This window comes from Dermacentor silvarum, chromosome 4 (assembly GCF_013339745.2).
Source record: "Dermacentor silvarum isolate Dsil-2018 chromosome 4, BIME_Dsil_1.4, whole genome shotgun sequence".
Lineage (NCBI taxonomy): Eukaryota > Metazoa > Arthropoda > Arachnida > Ixodida > Ixodidae > Dermacentor > Dermacentor silvarum.
In genome coordinates, this window is record NC_051157.2 from 3,637,523 (window position 1) to 3,662,654 (window position 25,132).

Sequence of the window (25,132 nt, forward strand, 5' to 3'; positions counted from 1 at the left end):
TAGTACAATATGATTTGAAATCAGCAATAAAGGAAATAGGCATGTTTGGTAAGGAAATTTTCAAAAAAATAAAACACTTAAGGGGTTAATTAGAAAGTTACTTAATTTTTGTTAATTAGTTGAATATGTGTTTCTATTTTTCGGGCAAGTTATGTCTGCCTGTCTGAACAATCGATCTCAATGACTAGAATTATATTTTCTACAACAGGCAATTTTTAAAAATTCCATAGAACTTAAAAATGATAACTCTGTATGTATTCAGTGAATTGTTTACATAGTGTAGCACACTAGTGCATGTTTGGCTTCTCCGATACTAACTTCGACTAATATCACTAACATGTTAAACTAAAGGGAGTACGTTGTGATTTTAGTTTCAGTTTTGGTTTCGTTTTATTTCTTTCCCCCGAGATGTGGCATTTAATTTGTGCATATACAGGGTGTCTTTATTAGCGGCACAAAATTTTTAAAAATTGCCTGTGCCAGATAGCACAATTCTAACCCTTGATCTAAATTACTCGCTGAGGCGGCCATTACTTATACAAGCAATCAAAAATTAAATTTTAGGGTTTTACGTGCCAAAACCACAATCTAATTACAAGGCACGCCGTATTGGGGGACTCCGGAAATTTGGACCACCTGGGGTTCTTTGACGTGCACCTAAATCTAAGTACAAGGGTCTTTTCGCATTTCGCTCCCATCGATACAAGAAATCAAAATTGCTTAATTGAATAATTAGCATAAATGTCCTAATTACCTTTCTAATTAATAATTTTATGGCACATGTTTCAATCTACGAATTTTAGCTAGTGAGTTCACAGGCACGGATCCGGGGGGGGACGTCCGGATGTCCTGACCCCCCCCCTCAGATTTCTGCATCGCCGGCTCACTGACTTGGGGATGGCCCTGTCGCAAAACAATACGACCACCATCATTCTTCAAAGGTATTTTTCGCGAGTACCAGTGATATATCAGCCATGTAGAAGTAAAGCTAGCTCGCTCACAAGCTTAGTTGTATTCCGTCGGTGTGTGGTGTCGCGAAGTTGCCATAGTTATTTTTTCTCATGAACACCTTGGACCTCCTGGCACCGGCGGTGCCTTACTCGTCCCGTCGGTGGCGTCGAATGAACGAGGGGACGTCCCTTTTGCCAAGCACCCCGATGTCTGCGCGAGCGCCTTCGCGCCTGATCAACTTAGTTGCCCCTTAGGGTGTCATCGGTTGCCTCATTGGCTGTCATCGGTTCCTGGACCAACCCGCTTAATGAAAGAGATCACTTGCTGAAGTGTTCATATACAGGGTTTGTCCGAAAAGTAATGTCAGTGATTATATTGTGAAGCGACTATACGTCGCAGCGCGCTAAGACCAGTTGGGATTGGTGGAGGGGGAAGTTAGCTCACGCACGCGCGGTCGCTCAGTCGTCTGCGACCATGTGGAGAGTAAGGACAAGATTTTTCTTCAACTGATTTTCATTTACCGTGCGAGCCGTAATGCAGCGCTCGTTGGAACAAAGGATTGCCATCGAGTTTTGTGCGAAACTCGGCATGTCTGCAGTGAAAACTTTTCCTCTGATAAAGACAGCTTTTGGTGATGATTGTTTGTCAGAACGTCAAGTTTACAGGAGGCATAAGGTCTTTTTAGAAGGTTGTGAAGAGGTCAGCGATGAAGCCCGCGCTGTACCGCCATCAACGACCATCACCGACGAAAATGTGACGCGCGCGAGAGATCTTTTGTAGTCACACCCTCGTTTGAGTGTCCGTTTAGTGGCACAGACAGTAAACATTCCAAAAACTACCGTTCAAGAGATTTTGACGAATAACTTTCAGATGCGAAAAGTGTGCGCGAAGATCTTGCGCAAAATGTTAATAGACTACCAACAATCAAGCCGAGTTGAAACGTGCCAGGAGGTTTGGGACTTGTGCGAAAGTGACCCCCACATTTCGGACAATGTCATCACAGGTGACAAGACTTGGGTGTTTGAATACGACCCCGAAACAAAAAGGCAAAGTGCCAAGTGGCACAGCTCGGCATCCCCTCGCCCCAAGAAGGCCAGAATTAGCAAGTGAAAGGTCAAGACCATGCTGATTGTGTTCTTTGACATCAGTGGCCTTGTCCACCATGAGTTTGTACCCCATGGCACAACCGTAAACGCCAAATTCTACGTGAAAGTGCTCAAGCGACTCAAACGAAGGATTCATCGCACCCGGCCTGATATTGGGGGCGATTGGAAACTTCACCATGACAACGCACCATGCAGCCTGCACCGCCTGCCTCGTGACCCGCTTCCTGGCCGATTGAAAGATGCCAAAGGTTCCCCAGCCGCCCTACAGTCCTGACGTGGCTCTTCCAGACTTCTCTCTGCGCTTGAAAATTCCCATGAAAGGAGATCATTTCGCGACAGTTGGCAAAGTCGAAGAGGCTTGCACCAAGGCTCTAAAGGAAATTGCTAAGGAGGCCTGCCGTGATGCCTTCAATGGTTGGAAATCTCGCTAGAAGCAATGTAACGACGCAGGAGGAGCCTATTTTGAAACACTTTATTGTGTTGTACCGATCTGATCAATAATCTCCTTTTAATCGGCTGACTGACATTACTTTTCGGACAAACCCTGTACAAAACTAACAGCTAAACTAAGAACTACGCATGGGCAACTTTTTTTAACTGTATAGCCCTCATTGTGATCACAGTTACACGTTGACACTATACAGTACGAGCACAGTACCGTTCGTGCGCTACAAGTTTTTCATTGTAACTTTGCCGTTTTATTGCTGTATATTAAGCATAGTAGGGTCAAAGCCACTGGATCCGTTTATCTGAGTGGGCGTTCTCGCGGAGCGGGACGAAGTCTCGAGCAGCGGCCGCGAAGTGGGGGAGCGTGACGTCAGCGGCCAACGCCAGCGCGCGGGCCAATGATGGCGTCGTGTGGTTAGAGAAACGGGAGCAGATTCCCGCCTTGTGTGAAAGGATGGCGTCGCGTGGGAAACAAAACACGAAGACGCTGGCTCGCGCTCTCGGCTACTACACCACATCGTTCTTCTTGTAGGTGGCGTTGTGAGTCTTCATACGCGGTAATAGCATATCGTAAGCAACCAGCGTAGTGGTTGCCGCGTTGGAGCTCCAAAGCAAACGAAGGTGTCTCAGCCGAACATCAAGAATCTCCTTAAGGATAACAAGGTGTCCCAACAGAACTCCAAAGACGGACCCATGCTTACGCATTTATAACGATCCTGCAACAGATCATCCCAAATTTTATTTTAAGTAACAATACAGGCTAGATATACCGGGTGTTCAAAATTAAGGTTTTCTTAAAATTAGGCACTGGGAGACACGTGAAGACCACCTGCGCAAATAAGTTATGTGGCCAGGGGGACACAAAGTGAGATGATAATTATCGCTGTCAGCAGCCGAATTGACTAAAATTGAATAATTAACTTTTTATTTACTGCGGTAAGAAACACGACTGCCTCTAAGTTTTCAATACAAACATACCCACTTACTGCAGTCGACAAAAAATAATTGTTCAATTTTACTTAATTGGGCTGCTCACAGCGATGATTATCATCTCACTTTGTGCCACCCTGGCTACATAACTTATTTGCACAGGTGGTCTTCGCGTGCCTCCCAGTGCCTAATTTTAAGAAAAGCATAAAGCTTAGTTTTGAACACCCTGTATTACCAGGCACAGCCGCCAAGCACATGGCTGTATTGGGTAACGTCCTTTTCCTACAAGCTCGGAGAAACCAATATTTGGCTTCACTAGAGGTCTTCTTTCTCTTTCTGGGGTTTTACGTGCCAAAACCAGTTGTGATTATGAGGCACGCCGTATTGGAAGGCTCCAGATTAATTTTGACCACCTGGGGTTCTTTAACGTGCACTACAACGCAAGCAAACGGGTGTTTTTGCCTTTCGCCTCCATCGAAATGCGGCCGCCGCGACCGGGATTCGATCCCACGACCTCGTGCTCCGCAGTGCAACGAGCCACCACGGCGGGCTACAGGTGTTGCCCTAGACGTATAAAACGTGGGTTTATCGTGAGCAGAAACGGTGAATTTGGTAAATAAGAAGGGCTACTATCATCATCATCATCATCATCATCATCATTGGCAGAAGCTGACCCCCCCCCTCAGAAAAAACCTGGATCCGCCCCTGAGTTCACAAGGCGAAGCCCCTTGAAACGAATTTTCTGGACTGCACCGGCTTCGAGGTATTAATTTTCCAAGTGTCCGACGAATTGCATTGGTCTTCCAGTTACTTTCCTGCTTCAATGCACAAAAAGCGTTTTCTTTAGAAACGTAACTGGAATGCCAATGCATTTCATCAGGGGCTTTGAAAATGAATATCTCGAAATTGGTGCAGTCCTGAGAATTCGTTCCAAGTTATTATGCCTTGTGAACTCACAGGGTATAATTCGTAGATTGAAATATCTGCCGTGAAGTAATTTTTTAAAAGTTAATTAGCATAATTATTATGTTAACTGTTCATGAAGCATTTGATTTCTAGTAGAAGTAATGGCCAGCTGATCAAGTAATTTTGATCAATGGTTATAATTGTGCTATCTGCCTCAGGCAATATTAAAAATTTGGTACAGCTCAAAAAGAATACCCTGTATATCTGTGTGTGTTTGAATTAAAGGCGCACATTTCAGTCCAGGCTGAGGACTGTTTACTTAGCTGCATCAATTATTACATCCACGAGTATTGTTTTCTGTTCTATGTTTGCAGGCACCAGGCATGCATTCAACCATGACCCATCAAAAGCAGATCTCACATGCTATTCACTGCTGTGCATTGAGGAGGTGACAGCATTAATTCACTGCAGCAGTGTTGAGGTTACAAGAATGCATGCTGTTGCGCTCGCTGGTTTTCCTATTGCTGTGTAGCAATCACCGACATTGATAGCATTTATATTTTTTGTGCATGGCATCAAGCATGGCATCACGCGTGTAGGCTTTAAAAAAAAAACAAATGCTAAATAAACGCATTCTTTGTTCTATTGTTCAAATTGCATGTAGCTTGTGACCTATCACTGTTTCCCTCCTTGAGCACATCGTTTCTAAATCAATCCTTGTCACATGGCTTAACGTAATATGATTTCCAGTGGTTAAAAAGCTTTAGGAAGAAATTAGATGAAGAAGAAAAACACTGCTTAGTATCAACTGAAATTTATAAAGTGCATTTTTTACTGGCTTTGTAGTTAAGTAATGGACTTTTCTCTTACTGCTAGCATTGTCTGACGACAGCTGGACTAACAGATAGACCCAACACAAACATTCATTTCGCGTAGCCCCTAAAACAGTGTTTCAGCCATGGAACACAACTGGCATGACCAAGCTTAAACCTGCAATTGTCTCTGCCAAGGTAGCTGCAGCTACCTATCATAAACTTTCGTCTTTACCCATTGTCGCCTAAAACACAACTTACAAGTCATAAATTTGCTAGTGGGGTGTTCCAACTGAAAAATAATTATTTTGAAGAATCATGAACCTGTTCGAGTATTGATGTTGCCCTCATGTTTGAACCATTTAATTCCAAACTGATAACCGTTATTATTAATTTCCTGAGGTTGCCTTCAGTTCTTGTTTGGGCAAATTCCAAGAATATCAGTTTGGGTTCAGATCCAGCCCAAATTGCAGTTCGGGTGCATTTTTAGGGTTCTGGTTCAGTCTGGTATTGTGGTTTTGTTTGCATGTAATATCTCTGTTATGAATAAAGTTTTCTTTAAATTTTTGTAGTAGAGTGCTTCCCAGAAAGTGCTTTTGCAGCTGTTTCTAATGGGTCTCGCAGGTGCACTGGGACCAGCTGCAGTTACTGATCTCCAAGTCAACCACACCCGACCTGGCCAAGATGGGTGCCAAGCTGGAGGAGTTCTTCTCCCAGCAGTTCCACAGCAGTCGACGTGTGTTCTCGTCCATGCGGCTGGCTGGGCCTCGACCACGTCGTGCTGACCGCATGGGTGGGGGGGGAGACGAGAGCCGGCATGCCCACCAGCGACATTGGCAAGGGGCCCTAGCACTGGTCTCGGGCCTGCAGCTGGGTTGGGGTCTACGCCTGCCCCTGCATGGCACCTTGGTGGGCGGGAGCATGGACCTGCGAGGTGGGAATGTCTCGCTCGCCTGTTTTCACGGCGTCAGCTTTCGATCCAAGGCCTGGGCCCTGTTCAGCCTTCGGCATCCCAGCATACACTTTGCCACTGAGGCCCAGGATGTGCTTGGCCCACAGGTGGGCTGCCTTGCATGCCTGTAAACTTTCACAAAAAGACTTCTTTTTTGCACCTGATGTCAGGAGCTGCTGTTCAGGTTGATTCAAATGATTTTTTTTTACCTCAAATACAGTAGAACCTTGTTGATACAATCCCTTTTTGTACGATTTCTCACCACCAGCATTTCCAATCGAGAACACAAAAAATGACCCAATACAGTTACGCTTCAGTGAATACGTTCCCAAAAAATGCGGTCTTTTGGCACTAACAGTTGACTACATTGCCAAACTGTGATGGTGTGTTTTGTTTTCTGGGCTAGATAATATATGAAGAAGAAAAGGCATAACGCATGCATGATCAAGAGCAGTGGGCGCACCCCTGGCAGCTTCCCTGCAGTACTCGCCCGCCTGTGTCGCATAAAAATGCCGGCATGCACTGTTTCCTTTTCCAGTACCAGCAAATCTCCTCACAGGTCATCGCCCATTTCATTGACAGCTGTCGTCACCAATCCTGCGTTTAGCACCTTCACATATCTGTTTCACAGTGCACGTGGCGTAGTGCCGTTGGAAGCATACTGCACGGTTTTAGGCGATAACCGGAACACGTCACCGTTCCCTGCTGCAGGCGGCGTGAAGCGAGTGTCATGTTCCACTCTGGTAGCAGCATATTCTTGTGTCACCCACCAGCTTGATTTCATTTCGATTTCCTATCGACGTGTTCAAACACTACACAATAGGAAAATGTCAAAGCGCATCTTGGGTTGCTCAAGCCCCATCAGCTCGAAGCGCACTTGCATCTTGTGCCGCAACGATCCTCGCGAGTGGGCAAGTCAAAACTCCCCGCCAAAATGCCCTGGCTGAAAAAGCTGCTGGCCCAGACAGAATTTGAGGAGCGCAAACGTAAGCTTACCGAAGCCGCAAAAACGACAATGGTCATCACAACCCGTCAAAATGTCCTGCTTGAAGGAGCTGCTGCCCAGGTCGAATTCAAGGAGCGCAAACGTGACCTTACCGACACCTCAAAAACTACAATGCGCATCTCGAGCCACTCAAGCCCCACCAGCTCAGCGCGCATTGGCATCTCGTGCTGCAGTGGTTCGTGCAATGCTTCACATTACGTAGATATCAACTACAGTTAAGTCTGCCAAATTTTTTTGCGACTTTGGATCCTACATTTTCCTACAATGCGGAAATTACGACGTTTTCTCAGTTTGGTGAACTTTTACAGACATTTACAGCCCACATCATCTTCACTGTGATTAAAAGGCAACTGGCAAATGCAACTTTGCTTGTACACCCAGCACCCGAGGCTCCCATTGCCCTCACGGTGGATGCTTCTGGCATTGCCGTCGGGGCAGTGCTTCAGCAATTCATGGCTGGCGTTTGGCATCCACTTGCCTTCTTCTCAAAAAAAATTATCAGAGACAGATACAAGGTACAGCGCTTTGAGATGCGAGCTTTTGGCAGCTTACCTATCTGTCAAGCACTTCCGCTACTTCCTCGAAGGCCACCGTTTCACCCTGTTTACAGACCACCGGGCACCTCATCCATGCTTTTGGCTATGCAAGAATGACATACTCCCTTTGTGAAATAAGACAACTGGCTTACCTTGCCGAGCTCTCTGTGCTATTTCAGCAGGTCAAAGGAGGATTAAATATTCCAGCAGACGCGCTCAGCCGAGTTGAAGCCATTGCAACGATGGGTGTTTCGCAATAAGAATTGACCATCGCTCAGCAAAACGACGAGGAACTTCACCACCGAAGATCAACACCAAACAGCTCGGACCTGCGACATTTTATACGCTCCTCACTTGTGACGTGTCCACTGGTCGCTATTGCCCCTTAGTCCCACATCATCTCAGAGGCTGCATCTTTCAACATTTACATTCTCTCGCTCACCCTGGAATCGAGGCTTTCCAAAGGCTCGTCGCTGATTGTTACGTCTGCCCAGGCATGAATGTCGATGTCCGGGCATGGGCACGCTCTTGTCTGGCTTGCCAAAGAGCTAAGATACATCGCCACATCCGAAATCCCCTACAGTCATTCCTCTTCCCACTGAACATTTCCCGAAGGTTCACATTGATATTGTTACACGAACGAAGGATTATGCACTGGAAACTATTTACAATGTATACTTTGTGGGGATGCGCGACTCTCACGCGTCCCCTTATGTTGTTTTCCCGGCGTGGCTCCCGTGGTCCGGCTTCTCCGCGTGGCTAACGGCGGCGGTCGGTGTGGTTGCGGCGCATTGCGAGAGATGGCACGAGTGTCGCGATGCTAACGCCACTGAACGGCGGGGTGATTTGGGAGAAAAAGGTCGAAGGCGCTCTCTCTTTGGCTTGGGGTCGGCGGCCAACACGCACGAACGCTTCGCGCGTGCGCCGGCCCGCTTCGCGAGACGTCTCGCATGGCTCGGAGCGGAGCACCGGTATGGACGAACACGGATCGTTCGAACGCGCTACCGTTCGCGTGACCGTACACGTGAACGACTAGGCGATGGTGTCATAGCATGGGGCAAACGTATTCCCTCACTATCGGGTCGCGGTGAGTCGGACTTCCTTGATTTGTCGTGCGCCCATGTGAATGTTCTATTGGTTGTAATTCGGCTAGTGTGTATTAGTGTATGAAAGGTGCAATAAATGCCCTTTTGATTGTGTCACAGACCCCGGTGAACGAGGCGCAGACGCCGGACTAAATTCCAAAGCCGACTTATCAGCTTCCGAAAATAATCCCACGAAAGCAAGGACAATTAAGAGTGGGCCCTCTGGTGCGCCAGCGAACGCCGGTTGCTGTCCAAAGACCGAGTCAGAGCCCAGAGTTGTCAAAACACAACAAAATATATTCTTCACACAAGGCAGTTACACACATACTTGCACACTTAGGCTAGACACAACACAATACAAATCAGATGGGTATTAAACACAAGAAAATAACGACAAGCACTGAGTGTCCAACACGTAAAACACAAAATAAAAAGGAACACTAAGTGTCCAATCGTATTCACTAGTGTTGGTCTTGGAAGTCAGACGATCTCGGCGTAACTTGGGGGCAAATCTCGAAGAAAGAACTTCTTCCGGAAATGCAGACGCTCGATGAACTCGTCGACTAGCTTGCCGGGGAATCCCCTTCTTCCGCAGACGCTCGGTCTTCACGCTACATCACTTCACCGGTGCGGACTGAACTCCTGAATTCCTGGATTTTCCACTAAACGATTCTCGCACGGCGGTTATATAGCTTCCACAGGTGTTCTCGAACATTCTTTCGGTGTCATGATCTCGTAGCATTGCCAAAGCTTGGGAAGCTTCTACTCTTTTCTTGTACCTTCGACCGCCGTCTGGGGTGATGAGTCATCCTGTGGGTGTATGCTCACGCGGTAGTAGTGTCTGTCGACTCGCCGGTTGAGAAGGTGTCTCGGCGCGCGCGTGTGCTTTCTCTCTCTCTCTCTCTCCGGTTAACGTCGCCTCGTCGAGTCTCTTCCAGACGTTTCGGCGCCGTTGTTAGCGTTGTTGCTTGAGGCGTATGCGCTCTCCCCCTCTGTTGAAGTTGCCGCGGGGCCGGCGTGCTCTTTCGCTGGCTTGCGCGACACTCGGCGCGCGCTTGGATTACGCGCTCTTTTGTGACAGATTGTTTGCACTACTGTATTGTCGTTCCTTTGTCCCAAGAGCACATGTGCGAGACCCCACATCTGGCTGCCCAACGTGGACCTCTTGGGGCATCAGACGATAATTTTAACAGTTTTGCTCGGTTCGAGATGTTTCATCCGAAGCGTAGTCCTAGCGTGGATTGTGATCGCTAGTGTCGGCGGTGTGCTTTCTTGAGTGAGGCGACGGTTGCTGTAGCGTGTTTGAACTTTTCAACATGCTAAGCCTTTTCGCGAGTGTTTTGAGGTACACTCGTCGGTACGAGAGCCACGTGGTCTGCATCCTGGGAAAGCGAGGCCTAGCGCCCGCAGAGCATTGGCAAGCCTGAAGCGAGTGAGTACGGAAGCCTCGTGGGTGGTCGAATTTCTTATGTAAATAGCTTCTTCTATATCTTTGACTTCGGAAGTCGAGGCTCAGTGAGCCGGGAGGCCGCAGGCCACGGGTGCCGCTACAGGCTGACTGGTATTGTGGCCTGGCACCGGGCGCTCCGACACCGTCTGGGACGGTGGGCGCCGTCAACTCGGATGCTGTGTGCACCGAGCGAAGTAGGACCACCTCACAGAGCTAACGTCTCCTCGCGGCTGCCTGGTCTTGTGCCCATTTTGGGTGTTGTTTTTTTTTTTTTTGGATGCCGGTTGTTGTTCAAGTAGCGACCCATTAGGCCTAAGGCTTAACAAAGCCGCCTGTCCGCACGTTGAGGGACACAACCTGGTGGACCGTGGTGTTGAGATATCGCCCTTTGCTTCCCTCATTCTAGTTAGCCTCGCACGAATTGAAATTACTCGTTCGACTCAAGAAAGTAAGCTTTGTTCACGTGAACTTAGCATGTGAAATGCCGTCCGAAATTTCGCTAGCCGAATTGAACATCGTACCACGTGGGCGATGCGTGTACTTTAGTGTTTGTCGAGTGCGTTGAGTGTACGCAGCGTGAGCGGAGTCACCCCTGGTTTGCTGTCACCTGCACATCATCTGCGCTGCTGCCCCGGCTTACGAACGAGCCACTCCTGGCAATGGAGATGCCTGTGGCCAGTTCGGCGCAGCGATTTTGGCGGCCGCCTGTGTCCGGCTCGCTACCCTCGGCGGCTGGGAAAAGAGCCAGCAGTCACCAACGACTACTGCGACTCTCGTCAGCAGGGCGCGAGCGACGCTTGCTCTTGCCGACTTCTGCGTCACCGTTTCCGGAGTCCTGGGCTGGAGTCGTGCCATCAAATCTGCAGAGGTGGTGCTGTGACCAACGGACGCCAGCGGTGAACCCTAGAGACAATGTCGGCTCGCATGTTGTGGATAACATGTGGACATTTCCTCAGCGGCGGCCACTGTCGCATGTACTAACTCTTGTCCGCGACGTTGTTAGACCTTGTGACATGCTTTGCCGGAGTATGTGTAGCGATTTAAGGTTGGGGGGGATGTGGGGATGCGCGACTCTCACGCGTCCCCTGATGTTGTTTTCCCGGCGTGGCTCCCGTGGTCCGGCTTCTCCGTGTGGCTAACGGCGGCGGTCGGTGTGGTTGCGGCACATTGCGAGAGATGGCGCGAGTGTCGCGACGCTAACGCCACCGAACGGCGGGGTGATTTGGGAGAAAAAGGTCGAAGGCGCTCTCTCTTTGGCTTGGGGTCGGTGGCCAACACGCACGAACGCTTCGCGCGTGCGCCGGCCCGCTTCGCGAGACGTCTCGCGTGGCTCAGAGCGGAGCACCGGTATGGACGAACACGGATCGTTCGAATGCGCTACCGTTCGCGTGACCATACACGTGAACGACTAGGCGATGGTGTCACAGCACGGGGCGAACGTATTCCCTCGCTATCGGGTCGCGGTGAGTCGGATTTCCTTGATTTGTCGCGCGCCCATGTGAATGTTCTATTGGTTGTAATTCGGCTAGTGTGTATTAGTGTATGAAAGGTGCAATAAATGCCCTTTTGATTGTTTGCACTACTGTATTGTCGTTCCTTTGTCCCAAGAGCACATGTGCGAGACCCCACAACTTACAAAATGCAACTGCAGCGCTGGCCAGTTCACCCGACAGCTCGAGAGCAAGGAGCAGTTCGTCTTCGTCGGGGCGCCTGCACGCATCGTCCACAAGAAACATGCAATATGCATGTAGCATTATCCTGGGTGGGAGAAGCACTGTCCCGGTGCATCTAAGTATTGGTAGTAACAAGAGGGAAGTACGGTTTTAGGCATGCGACATGCACAACGTCAGTGGAATTCAGGGCAGATAAGGCACTGGTACTGACTGCGACGATTTTCTACGTAACAAGTCACGGCAGGCAGCACTCGATATGGGCCTGTGCACCGAGACGGGAGTTTTTCTGACAGGCCAACGTGACAAGTCGGGGACCACAAGAGTACCAGAGACCCAGGCAAAAAGGGGACATCTCTGTGTTGGCGATCGTACAAACGCCGTTGGTTCTCTTGAGAGGTCAGGAGGCAAGTGCGAGCAATTTCGCGTGCTTGGGCTGCCCTGGTTATTGCGTCAAGTGCATATTCGGTGGTCTCTGCTGCGACGGATGAAGGGATGTGTTCAGTGGCAATGTGGGTTCTCCACCGAACAACAGAAAGAATGGGGAATAACCGGCAGTGTCGTGACGTGAAGAATTGTAAGCAAATGTGACATAGGGTAGGGCAAGGTCCCAATCAGTATGGTCAGACGAGACATACTTTGCAAGCATGTCTGTCAAGGTTCGATTCAGACGCTCCGTGAGACCATTAGTCTGTGGATGGTAAAGGCCCAACCGCATGCACGCGATTTTCGAGCGACAGCGACAAGCGACGGCGACGAGCGACAGGTTTTGCCGTCGCGGAGGGCTATCCGTCGCTGTCGCTGGTCGTGTCGCCGGTTTCTGCCCAGCCAGAAAATATCGCTTGTCGCCCGGAAGTCAGCGCGACGACATCCGCTGGGGACAGTGATTGCACAACAACATGGCAGCAATCAGTCTGCCCGCTTCGATCTGAATTCGCTCTTGCAACTTGCTCTCTGCTGTGACAGCAAAAAATAAATAGTACAATCAGTCATCGCTTCACCTCATCGCTAGCTGAAGACTAAGTATCGGCGCTCTCTTGTCGTTATTATTGAGATCGGTTGTTTTGTTTTGACGCTGTTAGGCCTGAGACGCCACCGAGAGCCGAGAAAGTGTTTTAAGTTTTACTCAACAGATGGCGCCACGGCACCTTACGCTGGCGGCATGGGACGGAGTTCCTCTGGGGATGCATGGGACGGATTTTCACTGGGGATGATAGCATATTTTAGCTAGGTATAGATAAAACATTGACCTTTTGATAAAATTGACATTTCTTTACGCGCGCAAGATAACATTTATTCGCACAACAATGTAAATCCGTCGCTACTCTTTTTCGCGATGTCGCGTTCATGTGGTTGCTCCACGCCGCGACACGACAGCGCGACAGGGTGTGCCTGTCGCGTCGCTTGTCGCCGTCGCTTGAATATCGCGTGCATGTGGTTGGGCCTTAAGACGTAGTCAGCTTTTGCCTGGTTGAGCAGGACTGCTGGATGTAGGCGATGACTTTAGAAAGGAACATTCGACCTCGGTCAGTGAGCAGTTGGTGTGGAGCTCCATGCTGCATAATCATGTCGCGTAGCTTATTGGAAGCACTCTGGTGATGGCATAGCGCGTGGCGTAATCTGTCGCCACAGCGACCCACTTGTTGCCAGATGTTGATAGAGGGAAAGGGCCAAGTAAGTCCAAGCCAACATAAAGAACGGCTCCGAAGGAATGTCGAGTGATTGAAGGCACCCAGCAGGGAGCGTCGATGGTGTTTTGCGGCACTGGCATTTCTCACACGCCACAACGTATTTCCGGACGGAGCGGGCGAGGTCGGGTCAAAAGAAGCATCGGCGAATTCGGTCGTAGGTGCGGGAGACGCCGAGGTGACCGAGGTGAGGAAGGAGACGCCGAGGTAGGTGCGGGAGACGCCGAGGAGACGCCGAGGGAGACGCCGAGGTGACGCCGTTGGTAAGTTATGAAGTTCTTGGAGAACAGCTGACCAGAGGTGCTTAGGAATGGCGAGGAGTAGGGCAGGACCGTCGGGACATACGTTGTGGGGGTATAACACACCATCCCAGAGAACAAACAAGTGAAGGGACAAATCAGAAGGCGAAGATTCCAAGCAATCAATGATGGCGCGCGAGGTGGCATCATGGCGTTGCTCGTCGGCGACATGTAACAGCGGAGAAACGGAGAAAAGCAAGCGTCGGCATCGGTGTCAGGGTCGGCGGGTGGTTCGTCCACTGGATAGTGTGACAAACAGTCTGCGTCCTGATGTAGGCAGCCCATGGGCCGACTTTTATACTGCTGCATAGGAATAATCTTGTAGCCGCAGAGCCCAGCGACCAAGCCGGCCGGTAGGATCCTTGAGTGAGGAAAGCCAGCAGAGCGCGTGGTGGTCTGTGATTACAGAGAAGTGGGTGCCATGCAAGTATGGGTGGAATTTGGAAACTGCCCAGACGAGAGCGAGGCATTCACGATCTGTAATTGAATAGTTGCGCTTCGCTGCTGTGAGGAGACAGCTAGCATAGGCAATAACACGATCCCTTCCCTGTTGGCGTTGGGCTAAGACGGCTCCGATACCGTGAGCACTGGCATCAGTACGGACCTCTGTAAGAGAGGACGGGTCAAAGTGGGCCAGTATAGGTGGTGTGGTGAGAATGTTGGTCAGGTGGGCAAATGCGGCAGTTTGAGCAGGACCCCACGTAAACGGCTCGTCCTTCTTCAGAAGATAAGTAAGTGGTCGGGCAATCGCTGCAAAGACGTTAACGAACCGCCGGAAGTAGGAGCAGAGTCTTACAAAACTTTGAACGTCTTTGACAGACTGAGGTAAAGGAAAAGACGTGACAGCACGAATTTTCTCCGGGCCTGGTTGAATACCAGAAGCATCGGTGAGGTGGCCCAGCACTGTAATCTGCCGACGACCGAAGTGGCACTTTGAGGAATTTAGTTGGAGCCCAGCCTGGCGGAATGCTCTCGGAAGACTTGAACAGCCGATAAGCGCTCAAGGTGTGTCTCAAACATAGGCGAAAATACGAGAACGTCGTCTAGGTAGCAGAGGCATGTTGACCATTTGAACCCTTGAAGCAAAGAGTCCATCATACGTTCGACTGTGGCTGAGGCGTTGCATAAGCCGAATGGCATAACTTTGAATTGATATAGACCATCAGGGGTGACGAATGCGGTCTTCTCTTGGTCCTTTTCATCCACAGAAATTTGCCAATAACCAGACCGAAGGTCTATTGATGAAAAGTAGTTGGCACCGTGGAGACAATCGAGGGCGTCGTCAATGCGAGGCAAGGGGTACATGTCTTTTTTGGTAATTCAGTTTAGATGACGAAAGCACAACGAGCGACGCCTAAGGGCTCGACGAGGGTTCAACAATGCCTTTGGCAAGCATCTTGTTCACTTCATCTTGAATAACCTTACGCTCTGAAGCAGAAACTCGATAGGGCCAGCGATGAATAGTACTTGCATCACCAGTATTTATGTGATGCTTAACAATTAAAGCCTGGCCCAATTGTCGATTGTTGAGGTCGAATATGTCGTGGTAGGAAACCAAAAGGTGACACAGAGCTGCTGCTTGTTCAGGCAATAGGTTCGCAGCAATCATTGGACTAAATGTTGCATCAGGGCAAATCGCATCCTGTGGACATGGTGAAGAATCGGAGTAGACGTCTACGGAAAACGCCATGACATGGTCATCTCCTATAGCACGCAGCGTTGCAACCGATATGCCTTGGGGTAGAACTTGCTTTGTCAAGCCAAAATTGACGACGGGGAGGCATGTCCAGTCATCGGTGACTGTTACGACGGAGTGGGGCACAGTGATATTGCCATTCAAAAGGACATCAAGAACTGGTGTGGCGACGTAATCACCATCGGGCACAGGGAAAGATGATAGCAAATCGACGAAAGTTAACGCTTGTGGGGATGTGCGACTCACACCCGTCCCCTGATGTTGTTTTCCCCGCATGGCTCATGTCTTCTGTAATCCGGCTTCGCCGCATAGCTTTACGGCGGCAGAGTTGCAGCGTGTCACGAGAGATGGCGCTAGTGTTGCGCTGCTGACACCACCTGACGGTGGGGGTTTACGCGGGCGCAAAACGGAGAAGGCTGTTCTTTTTCGGGTTGGGGTCGGTGAGCGATGTGGACGTCCCGCGCGTGCGCCGATCCACGCTTCACGAGACCGTCTCCCGTGGCTAGAAGTAGGCACCGGTATGGACGAACACAGATCGTTCGAAAATGCCACCGTTTGCGTGACCGTACACGTGAACGACTATGCAATGGTGTCACAGCATGGGGTGAACATATTCGCTCGCTATCCGATCGCGGTGAGTCAAACTTCCTTGACTTGTCGCACACCCATGTGAATGTTCTATGCATAGTCATTCGGCTAGCATGTATTAGTGTATGAAAGGTGCAATAAATGCCCTTTTGATTGCACTACTGTGTTGTCGTTCCTTTGTCCCAAGAGCACGTGTGAGACCCCACACGCTTTAGGCAGCAGGCGGACGAAGGCGGTCCTACGAAAGTTGTTTGGCAGTGTGGCACTCTGTAGGGTTGCGGTATCTGGGAGGGGAATACAGATCGCTGCGGTGGCGCAGCTGTCGGCACCGTCTGACGTCAAGTCGGGAGACAGGGCAGGCGGCACGAAAACCGAGGTTGGCAAATTCTTTCTGCACAACTGCCTGAATGAGGGAAATCCCGCACCTCCACCAAAATGTTACGCGAACGAAGGATTATGCACTGGAGACTATTTACTATGTATATTTACAAAAGGCAACTGCAGCGCTGGCTAGTTCAGCCGACAGCTCGAGAGCAAAGAGCAGTTCGTCTTCTTCGTCGAGGTGCCCGCGCGCATCGCTCACAAAAAACACGCAAAATGCATGTAACATTGTCATCGGACCTCTTCTGTCATCAAAAATGTCACAGTTGTGATAGCAACACAGCAATGTCATACGAAGTAAGGTGAGCGGCTTTGGTAGCAATATGAATTGTAGTAAACATGAGCTGATTAGGTAAGCAGGTGTGCTGCGGCATAAGTAGACCGACATGAAGAGAGACTCGATGACCTCGAGAAGGCGCGTGTGAAACGGTGGTGTTGATGAGAAGCGCTTCCCGTGGGCAGCGCGTGCGAAGGGACGCACCTGTAGCGCTGCACTGCCGATCCGGGCAGCATTGCATGTGTAGCGTGCGTTGGAAAATGTGGCCCGACTATTACTAAGTGAATGAACAAGCATGATGTGAGCGCGCACAAACAAACATGAATAGATCAAACTGAATGACTACAGACGACTGTCAAAACGCTGGCAGCAAGCCCATACGCCGCAGCGGGCGAAGGTACGTGCGGTCTATCGCTTCAACGGAAACTGAGCGGCGAATTCACAGCGCATACAAAGGTCAGAGCCGTGTGGAGATAATAGACGGTGTGGGCGAGCAACGAGCGCGGTTGTTGGCAGAGTAGAAGTGCGCCCCCTCCTCCCCCCCCCCCCCCCCCCCCCCCCGCTCTCTCCGGCGCTGGCTTCCCGCTTCCTTGCTTGCGCGTGGGAGATTGAGTGCGTTGGCTCTCCCTGATAGTGTGCATCCCCGCACGCTTCCTCTCGGGCATATTATTTTATCGAAGATTTTATCTATACGGAACCTGACGGCGACGGCGACACCAACGGTGACACCGACGCCCACATCCAGTTGTAGTGTCCATATAATTGCAATCGCAATAAAACAAAATTGCTACACCTTAACCATGGTCGATCGTTTTACTCAATGGCCTGAAGTCATGCCACTTTCAGACATCGCTGAAGGAACTGTCGCAGATGCTCTTATAAGGCCATGGATATCACGATTCGGCTTCCCATCCTATATCACAACATATAGAGACCGACAGTTTAGGAGTGCACTCTTGTGACAACTTACTAACCGCCTTGGCATACATCACGTCAAAACGACTGTGTATCACCTGCAAGCTAACGGACTTGTCGAGCGTCTGCACAGACAACTTAAGGCGGCACTCATGGCCTATTGCAACTTTGCAAACTGGGTTGACATCCTTTTAGTCATACTTTTAGTTCTCCATGCTGCTTTTAAGGAAGACTTGCAGAGTTCCCCAGCCCAGCTCGTTTATGGTACCACCCTGCGTCTTCCGACCGAATTCGTCCAGCCTCTCTTCCTCTCCACAGCCTGGGACGCACCCTCATTCCTCCAACGACTGCAACATTCGTTCACCGCACTTCGACCCGTCCTGTCTTGCCACAAGATCGCAGAAGCACCCTTCACCTTCAAGGACATGAATACGACATCCTATGTTTTTCTGCAGACCGATGCCAATCAACGGTCGCTGGTGCCTCCACATACAGGACCGTATCTAGTGTTTGACCGCAAGCCCAAACACTTCACAATTAACGTCTGTAACAAGCCAACAGTCGTTTCTGTTGACAGGCTCAAACCTGCTTGCATTGACAACACCTCCGCTCACAGCTTTGGCATTGCCCCGTTGTCTCCACTTCCTACTCCCTTGCCATCACTGTCTCCAACACCTCTACGTTACAAGTGCGTTCACTGGCAAATGGACTCTGTGTCTCCTGGCGGGGGCCCGTGTGGCAAATTCTGGCCACGGCGCGCGCGGTGCCAGCAAAAGAAGCGGCACGAGTGGCACGAGTTCTGCGTTCAAAAGAAAATTAAAATCAGTCTGAAGGGACATGAATACGACCTGTCATCTTGGGTCTTTCCTGTTCTCGCAACAATTCCAACCCATTTAATTCAAACTTCTGGTTTATTTGAACTGGTGCTGTTGTCCTGTCAAAATAATGTGTATTTCTATGTGCAAAAACGCCAGGTAATTTGAATGCGTAAGCATTTGTGACGGTTCATTTGAACATCCCGTGCTGCCTACCATGCTCTCGGCAACACACCAACTCATGCAGCAGCGCTCCCGACCCGCAGTGCGGCAGTACGCAGACTGCTGCTTCCGTCTTCTGTTGCAAGTACCGTATTTTGGCGTGTATAACAAGCAGCAGAATTTCAAGAATTGAACAATAAAGTCGGGGTGTGGGTTATATGTGAATTCTGCCATGAGGTGTGCGGCTGCATAGCAGCAAAAATTTTGCCTAGAAGTGGGGCTTCATGGCAGCACATGCCGAACTGCTGTGAAGCCGCACTTTTGAAACTTGTCACTCATGTGTTAGCTCAGCGCACATGCGCCGCATAACGCAGCGGTGTACGCAAGTCCTCCATTCAATGAACTTCCTTTAATTACAACTCCGTTTAATCCGAATAAATTTTTGGACCCATTCATGTTTGAATTAAATCAATACGACTGTGTAACTATTTCTCCATCACGACAATAAGTCAGTTCTAGTTAGCACTGTGTCTGCCTTTCCAGTGTCCACATTGAGCTACCTCTGCATGAGTAACAAACTAGTCCTCGTTCAGTCATAATGTTGTGAGAAAATGTCGGTACATTCCCGCAGGCGGCCGTGGACACGCATGTCGTGCAGCACCTGACTTTTCGTCTGGGTCATGCGGCTGGATCCTCGGGCAGCACTGGCAGTATGGCCACCGTTTGCCGCATCAGTCGCAACGTCCTCTTCCCACCGCAGTTCAAGAGTGTGAGCGAGTGGTTCCAGTATGCATTTGCCAGCAGTGAGCTGGATGATGTGGGTCGCTTCCCTGTGTTTGAAGGACGACCCACACCACCACGCCCACCTGAGGCTGGCCACACAATGGAGATGATCTTTGCCTTCCCCAGCCTTGAGCTGCACATGAAGACAGAGCAGTTGCAGGGCGAGCACAGTCCGGGACCTGACGGTCAGTTAGTGTGGTCCTCCTGTTTTTTGATGCCTCCTTTTTAAAGCCTTGTCATTTTAAGGAGGTATATACGAAGCTTGCATTGCACAGTAAAACATCACTCCACTTCTCTTTTCAGATTCCAGACCAGTGGTGGAGTGCAGCTTTGTCACTGAGTTCGACGACCACATCTTTGTGGCTGTGGATGCAGAAGCTTTCTTTTTCCTGCACAACCTGATTGTGTCCTACATCCGAGAAAAAGATGGTGGTTAGTTTCTTACTTATTTGCCCTGCTCTATATCTCAATCATGGTGCTTCTAATGTGTTAAATACAGCATTTTAAGTAATAATAGCATGACTTTTGCGGAAATATTACAAAGATATGCTAAATATGAATAAGTATGCTGTTTAATCACCAACTGAAATAATTTGGCAACACGCATTATTTGCTAATTGCGTAAAAAGATTAACACAACAAAGCACTCCTCCTGTCTCTGTCTCTTTATTGCATCTGTTCTGTTTGTGCCTGTTTTTCTGTAGGACATGGGTTCTCAAACTGGGTTATGCGATTGGCATCTTAGGGTTCCCCAAGCTGCCAGAACAAATCCAACCCCCATCCCGTTTCTCCCGATTTACTTCCACAATTTATTGACTTGAAGGGGCCCTGAAACACTTTGCTAACTAATTATAGAATGGCCTCACTATTTAAGGACAACACCTCACGAATCTCATGGCGCACAAATTTTTTGAATCCTTGAGTTATAAGTAAAGTCATCGCACCGATACCCAGCTCTCTCCCTTTTCGTCACCGGGCGCTGGAAGCTACACAGGGCAGGAGCCAAGGGCACAAAGCCCCGTCCAAAAAGTTAAATAAATCTCTCATCATTCAAAAGGGCTCGTCACGACATCCCATGGCGGTCGCGGTAAACTACGCTGCGCAGCACGCCACTGCTATCTCGGAGACCACACGCAGTAGACGCAGCTACATGCAACTGTCGAGTGTAAACCGACAGTGCAAAGATGAGATTATTTTTCTCTCTTTTTGAGATTGCTGACATGTATATATGTTTCACTTATTTAACTAAATAATAGCAATTATGTATTACATTGAGAATGCTCTTGTAATCAGAAAATCAGGCAATAGCATTGTTGGATCCAGTTGCTTACGATGAAGCTGCATGGCCACATTACAGAAACGAGAGCAAGTGATTTTTCACTGTGTTTTTCCTGAGATTGTAAATGTTCTACTGCATGCAGTGCAGTAATATTTAGCTCACATGTTCACAGCAGCATCTACAGCTAATCGGCAATGTTTTCTTACTATGTTCAAAAGGTGTTTCAGGGTCCCTTTAAACAAGAAAAATTTTACACTGCATTTTGGATTTAACAAAGCCATCGCACGCCACAACCGCACTTCGTTAGTCTGGGAGCAGCGAGCGGCCCACATGGCAGTGGCGCACAAGACTCGTTATATGTGACTTACGGGGTGGCCGCGCCAAGCACTTTGAATTCATGCTCGCGAGCGCACTTTAATAGACGATATGCAGACCGAAAACCATCTTCTCTCTCTCTCTCTCTCTCTCTCTCTCTATATATATATATATATATATATATATATATATATATATATATATATATATTGTACTGGAGATTTTCGGTGCTGGCACGGTGAAGTGTGAAAGAGGAAGTCGACGAACTAGGAGTGTGCGCTCGATCGGTGTCCAGCTGAGACTGCTCCGTCTTCTTGTACTTCGGTCAGACGCCCTGTGGACTTACAAGAACATCCAGTGACATTTGGTGGAGGTGCTGGGGTAACATCTTCCCCGACCTGGAGCTCGGCAGCCGTACGTTGCCATCTGCGGCCACAATGACCGACGACGCCGGCCCTTCACAGTCCGCTTCCGCCCCCCTCGGCTGTCGTGTGTTCTGGTGCGGTACGTCAGCGCGACCCTGCCATCTTCAGCGGCATCGACGATCACGACGTGGAGGACTGGCTTGCAGAGTATGACCGCGTTAGCGCGCATAACAAGTGGGCTGACCGCAACAAGCTGACCAACGCCATCTTTTATCTGACTGATGTGGCAAATTTGTGGTTTAGAAACCATGAAGCCGAGTTTACAACCTGGTCAGCTTTCACCGAGACCCTCACTTCGGTCTTTGGCCGTCCCACTGTGCGCAGACTCCATGCTGAAGCCGAGTTTACAACCTGGTCAGCTTTCACCGAGACCCTCACTTCGGTCTTTGGCCGTCCCACTGTGCGCAGACTCCGTGCTGAACACCGTTTGCGTGGTCGCGCTCAACAAAGCAGTGAAACCTTCACGAGCTACATTGAGGACGTCATCGACCTCTGCAAGCGCGTGAATGCGTCCATTACCGAAGCTGATAAGTTAAGGCGTATTATGAAAGGCATAGACGACGATGCCTTCCATATGCTCGTGGCCAAGAACCCTACGACAGTTGCACAAGTAATTGAGCTCTGTCAAAGCTTCGACGAGCTACGCAAGCAGCGCCTTTCCACCCGTTGCACCAGTGTGCAATCCGCGGACCTCTCGGCCTTGAGCCTGGATGCCTTAGCGCTGATCACTCCGGCTTGCTGCCGCAGATTCAGCAATACATTCGGGAAGAAGTGGCTCGCCAGCTATCTCTTGTGGTGTGTGTTGCTGAGCCTGCTTCCATGCTAGAACCGTCACTCCGTCGTGTGGTCCAAGCACAAGTTTCTGAGGCACTATATATATATGCCTAAGAGCAAGCTCTTCTCAAGTTTGTTAACATAATGAAAGTCAGAGACAAGGGAAAGAAAAAGAAAAAAAAGAAGGGGGGCACGGGGCTTGTTATGCGTTCTCTAGACAAACAAGTCGCAATGTTTTCAGAATGCTTTTCTTCCGTGCAGCATGGTCGACCATTCGGTCCACTGCCGTAAGTGAGAAGCTCTTCGACGACACGAAGGCCTGGTGGGGAGGAACAATGCCCCCAAGTTTCATGCACGCGCTTTTCCCATCGTTATCTGTGTGTGGAATTTTTAGCGCTGGTCCCCCCTCAGCAGTTATGTGTAACAGAATCCGTAATGAGTGGGGCCGCAATGTTCTGTGCTGGGAGAGAGTATCGCCCTCATGACAACCCCCCCCCCCTTTTCCCCCCTTCGGACCGCCACTAGCCCTCGCCTTGCTTTAGCATTCAAGCTTACCGGTTTACTCACGTCGTACTTTCGGAGCCCACATCCTGAAACTTCCTGTTCCATGGGAAGTGGGGGGGGGTCGTCAGAAAATTTTGAGGGCGGGGGTTTCGACCCACCCAATCCCCCCCCCCCTGGCTATGCCAATTGATGGCGTCACGTTATCATTTCGATCGGTCCTGTCGACCCGGATGAACCTTGTACCAACAGAGGTGGCCCCCGCTGTCGCGGTGCCGTTCTGAAAATTGCGGCAATCGGGCTCTGTGTGCGCGATCCCCGCATCATTGATGATGGTGATGATTTAATTGCATCCGTTTTGAAATGTGACATATAGTCACCTAGCCTGCATGCTTGATTTAATCAGGTATGCTATAAATGTTTTTATCTAGCATTTTTGTATACATCTCATTAATTTTTTTTTTTTTCGTCTATCCTGTACGGCCGTAAGAATGTGACAGATGAGGTCGTATCAATATCTTCCCTGCTTTTTTTCCACCAATACTCAAAATTTCTCTTCCTTATCTCGACTGCTGGCTGGTTGATGCTCCCGTCCACGTTCCAAGCGCTTCTGAAAGGTGCACGTTACCTACTGTTCTCACTGGGTGAATCTCTTCACATTCCATTAGGATGTGTTGAGTGGTCTCCGGATCTTTGCCACAGAATACACATGCCTCGTCTCGTTCCGAATATTTGCTGCAGTATGTTTCGGTCCTTAGGCAACCGGCTCGAGCCTCAAATAGCAAGGCACTGCCCTTTGTGCTATCGTACAGATTTTCCCTGCTAATTTCTTTCCTCTCATTCTTGTAAATATTCATGGACCTCTTTGTTACCATTCCTTGCATCCAGTTAACTATCTCTATTTCTCTCACTTTCTTTCTGATGACTCCTAGTCTAATTTACACTTTCAATTACCATGTACTTTGTTTACCTCTTCCTCCATTATGTGACCACACTTTTCAGGTATAGATATTTGTGCACTTTAGCTGCCCATTTATTTTCATTGATATTCATGAATCTTTCTTCAAATCTAATTTTGCTCTGTGCTTCTCTGACTTCAAAAGAGGCCCACCCCATGTCACCTCGCACTGCCTCATTTGTGGTTTTACCGTGGGCTTCCAAAGCCAACTGGCCTATGGATCTTTGGTTAACTTCCAGCCCCGATAAGGTATCTGATTTTAGCACAGAATGGCATTTGCAAACGTTAGCACTGGCACCATTACTCCTTTCCAGGTTTCACACACCACTTGATACTTACTGTGGCCCTACAGTGCTGTGTTTCATTATTGCTGCATTCCGCTTCCCTTTTATTTTCAGATTATCTTGGTGGGTGCTTGAGTAAGTCTTTCTATCGCTTATGTATACACCGGGGTATTTATATTGCTTGCCTATAGGTATGACTTGCTGTTGAATTGACACCACATAATTACTCGTCTCTTCATTAAAGACCATAATTCCTGATTTCTCTGTGCTAAACGTAAGGCCTAGATTTGTTACTGCATTGCCACAGATATTCGCAAGTGTCTGTAATTCTCTTGTATTGCCGGCTAGTAGCACTATGTTGTCCGCATACATCAGTCCAGGGACCTTCTGCTGCACCATTTGTCCATTACGCATGTAGGATAAATCAAACCCTAATTCACTGTTTTCCAGTCGTCTTTCTATGCTCTCAACATAAAGAGTGAGCAACAATGGACACAGAGGACATCCTTGCTTCAATCCTTGGTGAATTCCCACCACATCATTACCTTCTTGACCTTCTCATACAGGCCGATGTCGAGGAGCGCTCGCAATGACAAAGTCCGCTACTGTGTCCCGTTCACGGCTCCCGCCGTGCTCCCTTTGCGCCGAAAACGAAATGAAATGCTCGCTTGGGCTACATCGAACACGAGAGGCTCCGGAGAGTGCACGACATCTGGCACTGTGCCGGTCTCTACACCAAATATGTAAAAAAAATCTAATAGTATATATTCGATTCGCACACAAAGTTATTCGAACGTTCATACACCAAATCGATCGGTTTGGTGATCGATAATTGACGGGAAGGTGATCGATAACGACTGAATTCGATCGATTTGGTAATATTCTACATTCGCACACCCGTAGTATATACATGTCTGTTTTGTCAAGAGCTTACAATCCATGCCTAACTATTGTTTTTATGATCCTCTATATGCTTGTGCTGTAGGTCTTATGGTGCACTAGATAAAGACACAGTGCGTTGTAATGAGCTACTAGTTTTACAAGGCCCTGATGAAAGAAGTTACTGTTACACAATCATGAATAATGTACTTAAACCTGCGAGAATATGATACCAATTTCTGGCCAAAATTACACACTTGCA

The 25,132-nt window shown here is 49.0% G+C and overlaps 1 protein-coding gene across 1 annotated transcript in view; it reads left to right on the forward strand.

The window, feature by feature from the left end:
* LOC119448019 (transmembrane protein KIAA1109 homolog) overlaps positions 1–25,132 on the forward strand; it is a 431,927-nt gene that overhangs the window by 401,041 nt on the left and 5,754 nt on the right. The window contains exons 30-32 of the mRNA XM_049665124.1: positions 5,777–6,211; positions 19,304–19,640; positions 19,759–19,887. Of these exons, the coding sequence (XP_049521081.1) occupies positions 5,777–6,211; positions 19,304–19,640; positions 19,759–19,887 (901 nt within the window). The remainder of the gene's footprint in view (positions 1–5,776; positions 6,212–19,303; positions 19,641–19,758; positions 19,888–25,132) is intronic.